The sequence below is a fragment of the Tenrec ecaudatus genome, chromosome X (genome assembly GCF_050624435.1).
Source record: "Tenrec ecaudatus isolate mTenEca1 chromosome X, mTenEca1.hap1, whole genome shotgun sequence".
NCBI classification, from domain to species: Eukaryota; Metazoa; Chordata; class Mammalia; order Afrosoricida; family Tenrecidae; genus Tenrec; species Tenrec ecaudatus.
This window is the reverse complement of record NC_134548.1, coordinates 15,224,087-15,241,338: the sequence shown is the minus strand read 5'-3', so window position 1 is coordinate 15,241,338 and position 17,252 is coordinate 15,224,087. Positions and strand designations below refer to the sequence as shown.

The following is a 17,252-nucleotide window of genomic DNA, read 5'->3' as shown; positions in this document are numbered from 1 at the left end:
TATACAACCCTGACACACACCTTTCCAGGTTTTAAACCACGTAAGGATTTTAAGCCCTTGTTCTGTTTCCATAACTGCCTCTTGATCCATGTACAAGTTCCAAATGAGCACCATGAAGTGTTATGGAATTCCCATTCTTCTTAAGGCTAGCCATAGTTTATTATAATCAATCAAGTAGAATGCCTTTGCATAGTCAATAAAACACAAACAAACATCTTTCTGGTAGTCTCTGCTTTCAGCCAAGATCCATCTGCTATCAGCAATGATACACTTCTTCCATGTCCTCTTCTGAATACGCCCTCGAGTTCCCTGTTGATGTACCAGTACGACCGTTATTGGATGATCTTCAGTAAAAATTTATTTGCACGTGACATCAATAATATTGTTCTATAATTTGAACATTCTGTTGGGCCACCTTTCTTTGGAATGGATACAAATATGGATCTCTTCCAGTCATTTGGCCACCTAGCTGTCTTCCTAATTTCCTGGCACAGATAAGTAAATATTTCCAGTGTTTCCTAAGACCTATGAAACATTTCATTTGGTATTTCATTAATTCCTGAAGCCATCTTTTTGGCTAATGCCTTCATTGTAGCTTGAGCTTCTTCCTTCACTACCATTGGTTCTTGCTCATTTACTACTTCCTAAAATAGTGGAATGTCGACTAGTTCTTTTTGATGCAATGCCTCCGTATATTCTTTCCATCTACTTTTGATGTTTCCTGCAGCAGTCAATATTTTCCCCATAGAATCATTCAATATTGCAACTCAAGGCTTTAACTTTTTCTTGAGTTCTTGCATTTTAAGATATGCTGACCATGTTCTTCTTTTATGTCTTTTAACTCTAGATATTTGCACATTTTCTATTCACTTCTTTGACTTTCATTTCTTCCATTTAGTTGAGCTACTCTACGATTAAGAGCAAGTTTGAAAGTCTCTTCTGATATGTTTTGCCCGTTTCTTTTAAATTTTTTGTTTATTTTTTGCCCGTTTCTTTCTTTCCTGTGTTTTTAATAACCTTTTGCTTTCTTTATGAATGATGTTCGTAATGTCTTCCCACAATTTATCAAGTTTTCTGTTATTAGTGTTCAATGCAGCATATCTGTTCTTGAGATGTTCTTGAAATTCAGGTGACAGAGACTCAAGGTCATATTTTGGCTCTTGTGGACTTGATTTAATTTCCTTCAGCTTTAACTTTGAACTTACTTATGAGTAGTTGATGGTCTGTTCCACAGTCGGTCCCTGCCCCGGTTTTAGCTCCTGATATTGAGCCTTTCCATCTTTTCTTCCTACAGATATGGTCAATGTGATTTCTGTGTGAACCCCCTGGAGAAGTCTACATGTGTTCACATGCCTTATTCTCTATGAACAAGCTGTTGGTCTTGCAAAATTCTGTCATGTGATGTCCAGCTTTCATTTCTATCACCAAGAACCTATTTTCCAACTACTGTTTCTTCCTCTTTATTTCCAACTTTTGCACTCCAATTGTCAATAGCCAATAGACTTTTGATTGCATCTTTGATTAATGGCCAGCTGAAGCCACTGGTAGAAGTCTTCAATTTCTTCAATACTAACTGTTGTGGTTGATGCACAAATTTGAAAAATAGTGGTCTTGATTGGATTTTCTTGAGGGCAGATAGATATTGATCTCTATATGGTCCATTTCATTTTTGAATACTTCCAATTTTCTTACATTCATACATCGCAAACTCCAAGTTCCAATCATTAGCAGACTTTTGCAACTGTTTCTTCTTACCTTGAATTGTTCTCCATAAGCAAATGAAGATCCTGAAGGCTAAACTCCTACAGGCTTTAGCCCACTCATGTCCCCATGGTCAACTCTACTCCAAGAAAACAGCTCCTCCTTAGTCATATTTCGAGTGCCCTCTGATCCAAGGGGCTCATCCACTGGCCGTATCTCCTACAACATTCAGCTTCCTTCACTAGGCTTTCAGTATCTAACAATGTTTCACTATGCATGAATTTTTCAGCAGCTACTTCCTCTGAAGTGGGCAACTGAGTCCTTCTTTGTTGTCTGTTCTAGTTTGGAAGCTCCGCTGAAACCTGTTCACGTTGGGTGACCCTGCTGGCATTTGAAAAACCAGTGACATAGCTTCCAGCATCAAAGCCACACACAAGCAACCACAGTCTAACAGACTGACCAATGGTGGTTAACCTAATTAGATCTTCCACACCCCTCAACGATGGTCAGAGAGCATTTGCTGGACGCTTTATCCATGTAGGGACCTTGCAAACAGGATATGTGCCTCCACTGTTATCTTTAGCCTTTTGTAAACCAGGTGTTCACAATTTAAGCTCTGATATTATTACTTCCTTCGAATTTGGACTTTTTAATTTATAGTCCTTGGATCACACAGGCTGATGTGCTTCTTCCATGTAGTTTTAGTTGGTGCCTCACTTAGATGGTTGCTTATTTTGAAGACAAACCTTTAAGATACCAGATGCTATTCTTTTAAAAAATAGTTTTATTGGCATATAATTCACATATAATACAATTTAATAGTTCAATCACATCAAGAAAAATTGTATAGTCATTGACACAACCAGTTTTAGAACATTTTCTTCATTTTTGTACTTACTGCTATTAGCTCCTTTACCACCCCCCCCAAACCTCTCTGCCATACACCCAAGTAACCATTAATCTAGTTACTGTCTCTAGATTTTCCTATTCTGAATTTCATATACAGAAAAACATTTTTGAAAATTAACAATAAGAAAGTAAGACAGATTAAAACCTCAATAAAAAATAAAGGGAAAAAAACCATTACAAACTAGACCAAATTTAAAATGGGTCAAAAGGGAGATCAAATGATACGGTGTTAAATTTTAACCTAACTGAATCTTTAATAATGAACTTTCCAATGCATTCTGCACGATAACAAGGCTATTCACATCCCTGGTCTATGGTCACAGGGGACTCACCAGAGGCTCAATCCATGTGTATTTCACATTCACATTTTCTCCCAATAATTTTATTAAGATATAATTCACAGATCATACATTTCCATAGTTCAGTCTGGCTTCTATTCTTTCTGATAGCCAGGCACCATCTGGTTTCCTCCCCACATTTTTCTATAGCACCTGTATTTTCTTTGATCTCTTCATGAGGGTGAGCATAAAGCAGGAGCATATCATAAGAACTAATTGTTCTTTAGATTGAGGCTAGAATGAAGTGTAAGCCAAAATACCCATTCAAATATATATGGATTATATGCATCTCTGGTTCATATATGGATTATATACATCTCTGGTTCACTGTAGAGATATTATTGTCATTTTATGATAGAGAACCTGGGACATAAGGTAATTCTATTGGTAATGTTATTAACTTAGCCAATGTATAGAATTAAAAAAAAACTGTTGACAAAAGGAAATTAATAAAAGTATAGGCCTGTAAGCCATGTTATTTTCAAATGCCTCGTGTGCATGTGAAGGCTGGCATTGAATATGGAAAAACAAAGAAGAATTGATGCATTTGAATTATGATGCTGGCAAAAAAGATTGATAGTACAATGGACTGCTAAAAGAACAACAACAACAAAAATGTTTGGGAAGAAGTACAGCCAGAATGTTCCTTAGAAGCAAGTCTCGTGTAATTTAGACATGCTATCAGGAGAGAGACCAGTCCTTTCAACAGGACATGTGTGCACAATAGAGTGGCATCAAAAAAGAAGACCCTCCCTTCACAAGATTGATACAGTGGCTACAAAAATGGAACCAATCTCTACCTAACAACAACAACAATGGTCTCAAAAAATGTAAGACAACAAGTTTCTGTTCTTATAAGCCACCAAATTTGTGATACTTTGTTTATTGTTATCCCAGGAAATTAATTAGATGTTTTTAATTTGTTCAAAGACTAAGTAGGTCTCTTAGTTGTGGCTTTGGGCCATGAATTTTCAACTTGAGGAAACCCTTGCTTTTTCCCATCACAAATACAAACCAAAATAATAAACTAAACTCACTGCCATAGAGTCCATGCCGATTCATAGTGACCCAAAAGACAGGGTAGAACTGCCCCTATGACTTTCTGAGACTGTAGCTCTTTACAGGAGTAGAAAGCCATGCCTTTTTCCCTTGGAGCAGCTGGTAGTTTTGAAGAGTTCATCTCCCTCTTGATACTTTCTGTCACTCTTGAGCTACTTTTCCCTTCACAAAATGAACATGAGCCTTATTTTAAGAGCTGGGATTAAATCCTGTTCTATCATTCATCGATGGGCCAAATAACCTCAAATAAGTCACCTTATTCTTTGAAACTTCCATTTTCCCATAAGGTTTTTGTAAATATTACATAGGATGGTAAGTGTCAGAAGGTAAAAGACACTGAACTAATTTTTGGTGGTTCTCTTGGCTTATGTAATAGTGCCTCTTTTCTGTCACTTGTAAACACATTCAAAAGATGCGTTAAAATAGAGCTCATCTTACCCAAAATTCTCACTATTTTTATATACTAAGTAGGTTCTATGATGTTTGAAAATGTTTACTTTGGACCTGGGGGTACCTGGGAAGGAAGAGATGAAAAAGGCTTTGAAACATCTCTGCAACATTTTCTAATTTATTTAATCACAACAGACACAGCCAGGTACCACATGTCTAACTATCTCTGCACCCACCTATTCTGCCTTCCTGCCTGTTAGGACAAATGAACCAGCCATCTTCCCTATCTAAAGCCAATCTTCCACTGAGCCACTTGATTCCATAACCTTTTGTGCTCTGTCTTCTCCTCCAATCTCTCATGTCACCATCCCCTCCCCCTTCTGCTCATCAGTGTTCACTAATATACAACTATACTGTTATTTCTCCTACTAAATAAACAAAACCAAACGTCTCTTGACACTACTTCTTTACTTCTCTATGTTACTCAAAAAACCAAACTCACTGCTATCGAGCTGACGCCAAGACACAGTGACCCTATAGGATAGGACAGATTAGAACTGTCCCTGCGGGTTTCTGAAACTGTAACTCTTTATGGGAGTAAAAAGCTCTGTTGTTGTTTTTTCCCCACAGAGGGTCTGGTGATTTTAAACTCCTGATTTTGCAGGAAACCCAACTCTTCTCTATGTCACTGAACCTCTCAAAAAAGTTGTCAGTACTTGAATACTCCCATTCCTCCCTTCATCAGAGACATCTCTTAAACCTATTTTAGTTAGATTCTCCTTTCCACCACTCCATCAAAACTACTTTATTCAAGGTTCCCAACTACTATCAAAATCCTGATAGTAATTTCTCAATCAGCATCTTATCTTCCCTTTCAGTAGCATTTAGTACACACACTTTATAATTTCTTTCCCTTTCTAAATTTGGCTTCCAAAACACCATATACTTCTGGTTTCTTTTACTTCATTGGCTATTCCTTGGTTGGTGGCTTCTCCTTCTCCTCCTTTCTTCTTAGTCCTCAGTTTTAGCACCCCCCAGGGCTTAGTCCTTGGCTCTTTTCTCTTGCTATACTCACTCATCTCACTATGTCTTATGCTGATGATTCCAAAATTTATACTTCTGACTAAGAACTCTATCCCAATCTCTGGCCTTGTATATCCAACAATTAGTCAATATCTTCACTTGGATGTCTTGTAGACATCTCAGGTTTAACATGTCCCCAAATGAATTTCTGATATTTACCCCCAACAGTGGCTTCAATGATAGTTACGCCATGCTTCCAGAGGCACAGACAAAAAACACTGGAGTCATCCTTGAATTCTCTTTCCTTCACCCCCCACATTGATCAAAGAAATAGAAAACCAATAAACAAAGCACACTAAAATATGGTTGAAATTAAAGATCCCAATAAAATGAAAATATATCCATGTTCATATAATCAAAGATATAATATTGTTGAAGTAGCAGTAATCCTCAAATTGATCAATAAAATTCTTATCAAACTCCCCGCTGCATGTTTGTAGAAATTGACAAGTTGATCCTAAAACTCATATGGAAATTCAAGAGATCTAGATTGCCCAGAAAAAATATTAAAAACAATAACAAAGTTGAAAAACTCATATTTCTTTATTTTAAAATTTTAAATCATATTAAAGACAGGGCTAACACAGAAGGCAGCCTGTGAAACGTGGCATTTTATGATTTCCTTCACATTCAAGTAGTTGAAAATCTAAGGCATGAGCTGAGAATAGTAAAACTGTTTGAAAAAAAAAAGACAGGGCTTTCTACTCCTATAAAGAGTTACAGTCTTAGTAACCCACAGGGATAGTTCTAATCTGTCTACAGGGTCACTATTAGAAATTGACTTGATATAAGTTAATTTGGTTTACTTTGGGTATAGTACCAAGATTGTGTAGTACTGATATCTTCTCTCACTGTCATCAAGAGAAAATCATGTGGGTTTCCAAGACTGTAACTCTTTACAGGAGTAGAAAACCTTGTCTTTTCCCTGCAGAGCAGCTGATGGTTTCAAATCTCTGATTTTGTAGTTAGTAATCCAACACATAATTACTACTCCACCAGAGCTCCTAGTACTGACATTAGATCATGGTATATAATTGAGAAGCCAGAATTTAACGCTTACATTTACAGTTGATTGATTTTTTAATAAAGGTGACTGAAAAAATCAAATTGGATAACTGGAACCAAGGAATTTTGATCATGACCTCTTGCCATGCATAGAAATTAACTCAAAATGGTTCCCAGACCTATGTAAGAGAGGTAAGATGATACAACTCTTAGAAGAAAATAGAGCTGTAAATCTTCAAGACTCATAGGCTTTAAGTGACTTCTTAAGTATGACATCAAAAGCACAAGCAACAAAAGGAAAAATAGATAAGATGAAGGAAGTCTGAGTTCATTTATATAATATGTTCAGAACAGACAAATTTAGACTAGCATTTGTCTAAAGTTTGGGGAGGGGAGAGGTGGGGAGTGATTGCTAATGCATATCAGTCTAGTTTGGGGGTGACAAAAACATTCTAAAATTAGATTGTGGTGATAGTTACACAACTGTGAATAAACTAAAAACTATTTGATTATATATACTTCAAATGGGTGAATTATATGGTACGTGAATTATAATTTAATAAAACTGCTAAAATGTACTGATAAATTCAGGTACAAATGTTATGGTCTGCTTTAAAGGTAAAATCTGAATATTGCAAGGAGTGTCCGCATTACCACTTTGGTTGGCACTTGGTTTCTATATAACTTTGATTACCTACCTGTTCCCATTCATGCTGTAGTAACTGTTCAGAAAGGGCTACGCTTGTCATGCCTTTCCTGACACCTCCCTTATTTTTCCTCAAGTTAATCATAGCGTTTTCATCTGATGAAATTGGTGGTATCAGCACAGATTTCATCTACAAAACAAACTCATGCATTAGACAAGCCCTGTGCTCAGTAGGTCACTATGAGTCAGAAACAGCTCAATAGCAGTTAAGTGTTTGAGGTAACACAATCAGTTGAATGCAAAAATTTCAATATCAACTGGTATGGTCATTATTAGTATACCTTGACCCAATGAAAGAAATAGGTCACTTTTCCCATCTTGGTCACTTTGTGTATCTCATTGATCTATTTTTTCGCTTTAAATTAATTTAATTTTTACATGTTCAACATTGTCCTACAGAGGAAGTTAATTGTTAACAGAGTTCTAAGGGACCCCAGGGCTACATGCGTAGGCACGAAGCATATTCTGAGGCACTACTGCAGGAAACGGAAGATGCTAGGAATAGTGAAAACTACTTTCCCTACTCCGAGTTACTAGCTGTATGTGGGACTAAGAAAATCAGCACACTTTAAGAAGTTCAAAAATATATCTTAAGAGGTTTTTATTTTGTTTTGTTATTTTTTTTCCAGGGGAGATGAAAGAAGGTACATTGTGTTCTAAGAAGTTCTTAAAGGGGACATTGGTTGAAAATGTTTGAAATTCTTCAACCTAAATGCAACATGGTTCTCAACCTGATCCTACCAATAATTGATTATTGTTCTCAGTTCCAGTAACAAATCTGCTGTATATCTTTGGGAAAAAATGTCTTTCTGATAGCAAGCCAATTACTATACCCCTGTACATTCTCTCACACAACCTGAAGTTATAATTTTATACTTATTTCTTTGTGTACACAAAACTGAATTGGTAAAAGTGCTTCTATTATGTTGGTGACTATAGTTTCATGGCGGACAATTAGTAGGCACTACTCTTCTTCTGACAACTAGGATGTTGCCCTCATTTTAAAACATTAAATCAAACCTTCTTTGTAGGTATTTTCTCATTGAGTTTGTTGGATCTTGGTTGTCAGCTATTAGAGAATTCACAGTCTACCTTTTCTCTCCCAGCAAATGTTCTTAGGTATTCGGCAGAGGAGAACGTTCTGAAATAATACTTGGGAGTTAGGTTCACACAACACACTTCTGAGAAAGGCATTGGGAAAGGCCACATGATCTTAAGTGTGTGTGGTTCTGAAGTTTTCAAGGCTACGTGGGATCAAGATACTTTGCTCTAGCCTTGCCTTAAGGCATCACATCACCATTTTCTTCTTAAGCCATACTAGCCATCCTTCCCACAGCCCCTTCTAGGGAACTTGAAGAATACTGAACAACAACCACAAAACCAAAATGCATTTCTATTGAATCTATTCTGACTCATAGCAACCCTCTAGAATAGAGAACTACTCTCACAAGGTTTCCAGGTCTGTATATTTTTATGGAAGCAGCTTTGTTTCTATCACCAAGACCATATTTTCCAATTGTTCCATCCTCCTTGTTTCCAGGTTTTACATTCTAATCACCAATAATTGTCCATGCATATTGATTGCATGCTTGCTCTTTTTCTGACTGAAAATACTGGTAGAATTCTTCATTTCTTCATCATTAGCTTTATTTGATATTATTCAAATAACTATTATGCTACATGGGTTGAATTTCTTTGAAGGCAGATATTCTCCTATCAGAGATAGCATTGTACTTCAAGACATATCTTGAAATGTCTTTTTGATATTCCCGGTATAGTAAATCATATGATTTTCTGATTCAAAATGACCTACATTCATGCTTTTTACATTACAAGTTCTGATTATCAGTAGATTTTTTACAGCTATTTCTTCTCATTTTGAGTTGTGCCCCATCAGCAAATGGAGATCCCCAAGGCTTTACTCCACTCACATCACCATGGTCAACACTACTTTGAGAGAGCAGCTCTTCTTCAGTCACATTTCAAGTGTCTTCTGCCCTGAGGGGTCCATCCTCTGGCATTATCTCTGACAATGTTCTGCTTCTATTCACCTGGCCTTCAGTATCTGACAATCTTTCCACACTATGCATAAGGTTTTCAGTGGCTACTTCCTCCAAAGTATGCAGCCAATTCTTTCTTTGTAGTCTGTGCTTAGTTTGAAATCTGTTCACTTTGGGTGACCCTGCTAGCATTTGAAATACCATTGACATAGTTTCCAGCATTACAGAAACACACAAGTCACCACAGTATAGAAATTGGCAGACAAGTGGTGGCAAGCTCTGATTAAGTATGTACTGGGTCTTAGGTTTTGAGTTTATAGACATGGACTAGAGTAACAGGGGAGACAAGAACCAACACCACCACAAATCCTTAGTTAATTTTGGAAACTGTTAGGAAGGATACATACAAGAGGCCCAAGAGCATATAAAAGGGACCTTGATCTAATCTGGAGATTGTGGAAGGTTTTCCCGAGGAGAAATATCATTAACTTGAAAGTAAAAGGCTGGGTAGACATTAGCAACACTAGGGTCATGTACAATCATACTCATCCAGCTCTGTAGCTGATCTTGGTCCTTTAGCCACGTGATGCCACTATGGAGCAGAGGTGCCTCTGCTCCCTTTCATCCCTCATTCTAGTCTGGATGCTCCAGGTTAGCAATGATAGTGGAAGAAGAGAACTCCACCAAGAGAGCACGTCACTAAGTGTAGGATCTTTATAGCCATCATACAACCACCTCCTTCAGAGGTTCTATACATGGTTTCCTGCTCAGCTTCTGCTGCATCTAATACGATTTTAAGTCAAATGAAACTCACTGCCATTGAGTCAATTTTGATTCATTCAAAAATGAAAAAAGTTACTGCCATCAAGTGAATTCTGACTCATAGTGGTAGAGGATTCATACAGAGTATAACTGCCCCTGTGGGTTCTGAGACTGTAACTTTCCAATGGAGTAGAAAGCCTCATTTCCCATAGACTGGTGGTTTCAAATAGCTGATTTATGGCTAACAACCCAACATGTAACCCATCACTTGACCAGGAGGCCTCCATTTTGACTCATAGTGATCCTATATAGCTAGCATTTATAAGATTATAAATCTTTACAGGAGAGGACAGTCTCATCTTTCTCCTGAAGAGAAACTGGTGGAGTAGAACTGCTGATCTTGTGGTTTCCAGCTCAATCTGTAACTCGCTATGCCACCAGGGCTCTATATTTATTATGATGATTAGACTTAGAATATTTTTTCAATTCCACAGAACCATTTAAAGTATATTGTAAGGGAAATTATATGAATTGAAAAATAAATGAAGAAAAAAACTTTTAAAAGAAAAGTAAATTAAGATTCTACATTTTAAAAATATCAAGATTTTCTCACTTGTAGCATTAAATGGCCATATTACCTCATTCCAACATGAATTTAAAAATATTTTTTCATGCATAGAAATTACTCATTTAGCCCCTTAACATACAATCAGAAATTTTCCTTAGAATTTTTGCTAATCTTTTCAGTTACATTAACTATAAAAATGCAAATGATTATATAATAAAAAGGGCACACATTCTCGAATACATACACCTCTGAGTTAAGATTTATGCAGACATTATTTCTTACCTTTTGTCTTTCTATACGATGGAGTAAATTCAGGTCTGTGGACTCTGACAGACCACCATGTAAAATCAGAATTTCATTGTCAACCACTGTAGCAATTGGGAGCCAGGTGTAGACTTCTTCCAAGATTTTCAAGATTTTTCCTCCATAGAGCTGCAAATAAAAAGCTCGAGCAAGTTTTTTTTTTTCTTGATAGGTTCAAGCTTATTGAGAAGTCACAATGCAAAGTCACTAGCCAACTAGAACTTTTGAAAGAGGAATATGTTTTAATGGAGTGCTCACCTAGCTAGCTACCATTGTTTCAGGGCAAGACTAGGTCACTGAATCTGCTTTAGAGTGATCCCCGATTGGCTCTTTATGAGTCCTAGAATCAGACTACATTAATCCTTTAAAGCAGAAGAGAACCTCAACAGAAATGAGTATTTGCACAATTTGGTTCTGGGTAGTTCCTGCTATCTGTAAGTTCCAGGGAAACCATATGATTTAATAAACTCTTATAGATAGGGTTTGGAAAGACATACCTCTGCCCTTTAGAAATACCAAACTGAATAGAGGAGATGAGAGATGTACACAAATCACTAAAATAAGTGCTATGATCTAACTCTAACTCGGAATCTAGGGCTTTGGGGGGTAAAGAGGATGAGAAAATTAAGCCTTTCTGAAAGTTTAAAGAACACACCATGGAGGTGGCATCTAAATTGGACTCTGAAGAATAAATAGGATTTATGACTAAGAGATGTGAGAAAGGGTGTTTTGAGTAGAGGTTATAGCTTTAGCAGAAACATGAAGGCCAAGAAGTATAGGTCAAGTACAGAGAACAGTAAGCAGAACATGTTTGCTAGAGCTCAACTGATGCCCCAGAGAGAATAAAGGAAGATAAAATTGAGAAAGCAGTTTGTAGGCCAATTATATAGGACCTTATGTGTCAGGCTAAGCGATTTAAACTTTATTCTGAAATAGCATTCTCAAACCTGGCCAAATGCTCTCATTCAATAAACACTTTATACTTTAGTTAATCACAGAAATCCTTTAAAATTTTTCTTTATAAAGGTTTATCTTCACTGTAATAAGAGGTTGCCTGGTGGTTGTGGTTTCGCATTGGACTGCTAACCATGAGGTTAGCAGCTTGAAACCAGCACTCGCTCCTCAGGGTAAAGATGAGGTTTTCTACTCCTGTAAAGAGTTACAGTCTCAGAAACTCACAGAGACAGTTCTACTCAGACCCACAGAGTTATCATGAGTCAGAATTGACTCGGTGGCAGTGAGTTTGGTTGTGATTTGGTGGAAGGGAAAGTAAAATTGCAGGCCAGGATGCAAGGGGCTAGGATGTGATAAAAGGATGAGGAGGCAGGTGAAACGTCTGTAACATGGTTCCTGGGAATTCCCAGAGCTGTTACTCCATTAAGAGTCCCTCAACTGCTCTAGGGAGGCCGGTGCCCGTCAGCCTTCTCACTCAATGAATCTGAACTAGATAGTCCCTTCCTTTTTCTTGGTCTGGTCTTTAGCATTAAATCGTTGTTTTATAATGTCAGTATAGAACCTGGCATGTTCTAAAACCAACACTAGACCCACTGTCATCAAGTCAATTCTGACTCATGGTAATTCTATAGAACAGAGTAAAACTGCCCCTGTGAGTTATTGAGATTGAGTCTTTACGTGAGCAGACAGCCTCATCTTTCTCCCATGGAGCAACTGGTGGGCTTGGCCATCAACCATGTGGTTAGCAGTCTACAGCACCACCAGGATTCTTTGACATATTGTAGGTTCTTAAAAATATTTGTTGAAAAATATAGAGGTTGCGACTTGCACATTTTACTAGGGTAATAGTTATTTTGTTTCCATTGCCGCAATACCAAGCATCTCGATATAATGTCTTACAAGCCACCCCATCCCACAACCCCTTCTAGAGAACTTGAAGAATACTAAATAACAAAAATACCCACACCCATTTCCATTGAGTCTAGTCTAACTCACAGCAATCCTCTAGGATAGAGGAATGACTCTTATAGGGGTCTCTAAGCCTGTACATTAAAAAATCATTTTATTGGGGATTCGTACAATTCTTATCACAATCCATACATACATCCATTGTGTCAAGAACATTTACATTTTTATGGAAGCAGAGTGCCACATCTTTCTTTTTCCCATAGAATGGCCGGTAGACTCAAACTGCTGACCTTCTAGTTAGCAGCCAAGCACTTAACTATTGCACTACCAGGGCTCATAAGGAATATGAAACCATAGTCTTAATCTTATAGATCATCCTTCTCTGCTTGTCTGCACTGGCCCCCAATCTGCCCCACTTTACAAAATGCCTTTCATAAACTTAGAATGGAGAGGCCCTCAGACACTCTCAATCTTAACTATCTCCTGCTAACAATGCTACTGTCACAACAGGTGTAAATCAGGAAGTATGGTTACTCCTATAGTCGGAGGTCCTATGAAATGGGAAAGGATGCCTGGCATCACAGTGGGTTAACTTTGGGGCTGTTAATTGTAAAGTTTGTTTGAACAAATCAGGTGCCTGAGGGAGAAAGATGAAGCTGTGTGGTCCTGTAAAGAGTAACCTAAGGAGCACTTTTATTCTGCCCTATAGAATTACTAGGAGTTAGAATTGCCTCGCCAGCAGTGGGTGGGTCTGGTATGGTAAAATCGAGGTTATAAGGCAAGACTTGGAAAACTGCTTTTGCATATCATGACAGAGCCCTAAAGGCTTGACATGATTATGTTCATTGTTGTTAAGTTATATTTAATACAAGAACTCATATGTCCTGCAAGTTCTTTAGGATCTGCAGAACCCCCTCTTGGAGCTGCAACCAATGCATCTTGTTTCTGAAGGAAGCAGCCCTACTTTCTCTTTCTTCTGAATTTTCACACTTCCTTGCTTTGTTCTTTGGCTAAATAAGATACAATCTTTCTGGAGGGGCAGAAACTTCTAGCTAATGCTCATTACAGAAATACTGAGGAATCACAAGGTTGTAATAGAATTCTAGATCCCTAGGCCAAAATTGCCCCCTTGGAAATGGGTCCCTTTTTTTAAGGCCTCCTGTACAGCTGCAGTGAGGTTATGAGGTTAGTTGTGATGATCGAAGACCATGAATTTAACCTGGCTCTAATATGTTTCCTTGCCATGTGCCTTCTTTTGTATTCTTTTTTAGTGGTGGTATTGATGTTCCTGTGTATAATTATTGTCATTCGCATGCATTTGCTCACACTCATTTATACTTGAATTTTTCTTTCAAATAATACTACTTAGAGCTACCATTTATTTCATGTTGGGGTAATTTTCACAATTTTTAAAAAATGCATTATTATCATCTCCATTTTACTGAAAAGAAAATTGGGGTTTAGGAAGGTGAAGTAACTTGTAAAAGGTTACATAAAGTATAAATACAGAGCTAGGATTTGAATTTCAATCTATTCTACAATAGAAAGAACTTAGGCGCTTAACTTTTCTCATACAAAAATAAGCTGTTATTATGGTTAGCTGCCACTGAGTCAGGCCCCGACTCCTGGGGAACCCATGCACAATGGATCAAAACACTGCCTAGTCTGGCACCATTCCCATGAATGATTCCAGATCAGACTGTTGTGATGTACAGCATTTTCATTTGCCGCTTCTCAGAAGTAGACCACCAGACCTTTCTTCCTAGTCTTGGTCTGGAAGCTATGCTGAAACCTATCCAGTATCATAGCAAAGTGTAAGCTTCAACCGACAGATAAGCAGCGGCTATGCACTGGTTGGGAATTGAATCTAAGTCTGGTTTGGAAGGAGAAATTTCTATCACTGAACCACCAATGGTCCCAGCCCCGTGCTATGAGAATTTTAATCTAATTGTTCCATCACAGTTCTCAGTGAGCAAGTAGTACACTCATGGTTTTCCACCTCTGTCTCTGTGCTAATTTACGCTAACCCCCTGATCCTGCACAAACACCCTTATTTTCAGTAGTAGCAAACCCCCTTATTTTTAGGCATTCACTCTTCCACTGAGATCATATATCTGATGTATTGAAATAATTTAGGGTTTGAGGATATCCCACATTTCCAGAAACCAAAAGAGCTAAGTGTGTTGGATTGAATTCATTAGTTGGAATATTCCTGTGTCTATGCTGACATTTACATAAAAGTAAAATAATAAAGATTTTGTTTCATCCAGAAAGAAAGTACAGGATGCTATCACAGCCAGAGCTTCCTGCTGTGCCTTTATCTGTCGGGATGCATTCTGACTATAAACAGCAAAGAGAATTTTTAAAAAGAGACAAAAACAAGGCAAAACAAAAAATGAATATAGAACTTACCTTGTATTTAGTCATAATTTCTTTAGTGAAGCCATACCTAAAAAAGGGAAGAAATTTAAACTAATTAAATAATGACTACTCCTACATACATGAACAAGGGGAATTGCTGAAACCTCACTATCGCCAGTATCAAGAAACTAGACTTTACTTGGAAATGACTATACATACTCAAGTCTGTCTAGGCAAAATGGGCTAGAACAAAACTTCACCGATGACATCATCCTGCACTCAAGGATCTTACAGTGTAATTAGGGGAAGAAGATATGTAACTTGTAACTGTCATGAAATAATTACAAGACAACTTAAGAAACAGGTGATTGGTGCAGGGTATGTAATTGCTGCAAATATTCATAGAAGTATACTGTAGCAGCTAGGAGAAACTGTGTGGGAGAATGCTTTTCACTTAACATTGCTCAGGCATCCTATATTTTACAGTGAATGAATAATCCAAAAAATAAAATAAAAGACTGAACAACGACACAGAAAAGCCTAGACGATAGCAAGTTGACTCTTTATGCTCTCCCTGATACAGTTCATGTGATGGTATTCAAGGTTTTAAATAGTAAGTGTCAGGATTTTCAAAGTCTGAATAGCAGTAGCTAAGGGAGTTTTAATGACGGGAATGTTTTTCAATGACTTTTCCCCTTGCCTTAGAATAAGAGCCTGTACTCTTAATATACAACAGTGAAGGTGGGATGCGGAACTCATTCCAGGTTCCAATGCAAGTTCTAGCATGACAGATTTCTTTGGCATCACATCACATTTTTGGAGATGAATTCAGTCCTGTATTTACCAAAGGTGTCCACATTGTTAAGTTCAAAAGCCACTTTTCTTTTTTTTAAATCATTTTATTAGGGGTTCATGCAACTTTTATCACAATCCATACATACATCTATTATGTAAAGCATATTTGTACATTCATTGCCCTTATTCTCAAAACATTTGCTCTCTACTTAAGCCCCTGGCATCAGGTGCTCATTTCCCCCCTCCCCCTCCGGCATGAACCCTTGATAATTTATAAATTATTATTCTGTCATATCTTGCCCTGTCCGATGACTCCATTCACCCACTTTTCTGTTGTCTGTCCCCCAGGCAGGAGGTCACATATAGACCCTTGTAATCGGTTCCCCCTTTCCAACCCACCCTCCCCCTACTTTTCAATCATCACTTTCTCATCCTCTCTGAACCACTACTGCTGACTTACAGTCCCTTCCTAAAACCTGTTCTTCTCTCAGATTTTATGACAGCAAACTTTGGACTTTCTTCTTTCCCTTTGAATCTTTTTCATAAGTCTCCTCTTGTTGGTGTTTCGTCACATATATACCAGGCACTCGTTTCCCTTCACTCTGTCCCATGGCAACTTCATCCCTGCCTTAGGCTTCTGGGTGCTATCTAGGTGTCAAAATCACGAGACACTGCTGCAGGCCACATTTCATTTCTGAGCTTTGGACTTAAACATTCAACTGCCTACTCAATAGTACCCCAAACCAGCTTACCCCCAGTGGAACTCATCCTCCTCCCTCACCCCAACCTTCTTCTCTTCCCAAGTTCTATATATTAGTAAATGATGTAGCTGTACCCCCAAACTCAAGCCAAACACCATCCTTGAGTCCCTCCTCTTCCAAATAATCCATATCATGTACTGAGCTCTAGATTATCACTGCATCAACTTCTCTTGAACCTATCTACTACTTTGCTTCCCTTACTGCCACGCTAGTTTGACTCCAGCATCTATCTTTTCAACCACTTTCTAACAGTCTCCCTATATCTGTCCCCACCACTTTGTTTTTTAGTTGCTACTGACTCAGTGAAACCTCACATGTGTCAGAATAGAAGTGTGTTCCAATGGGATTTTAATGGGTGATTTTCTTTTTTAATTAGACTGCCAGGCCTTTATTCTGAGGCATATCTGGCAGAAGTCAAACTACGAACCTCTTGGTTAACAGTTAAGCATGCTAACCATTGACAACACCAGGTGAAACACGGATCCACTTTTTAACCCTTTCCTATTCACTCATCCTGCTGCATTTTAAAATACAAATATTATAATTCTCCTCCATGGTAAACCTAGACATTAGAATAAAGTTCAAATCCTTTTGGACTTTTGCATAATGCATATGCTTCTTACTGCTTTAGCCCTACAAGATAGTATT

General features: G+C 37.8%; 1 protein-coding gene across 1 annotated transcript in view; it reads right to left on the bottom strand.

Annotated features, from left to right (window-relative positions):
* Positions 1–17,252, bottom strand: part of PPEF1 (protein phosphatase with EF-hand domain 1) — a 145,389-nt gene that overhangs the window by 22,473 nt on the left and 105,664 nt on the right. Inside the window, exons 10-12 of the mRNA XM_075538575.1 lie at positions 15,100–15,136; positions 10,804–10,953; positions 7,184–7,321 (exon numbers count right to left, since the gene is read on the bottom strand). Of these exons, the coding sequence (XP_075394690.1) occupies positions 7,184–7,321; positions 10,804–10,953; positions 15,100–15,136 (325 nt within the window). The remainder of the gene's footprint in view (positions 1–7,183; positions 7,322–10,803; positions 10,954–15,099; positions 15,137–17,252) is intronic.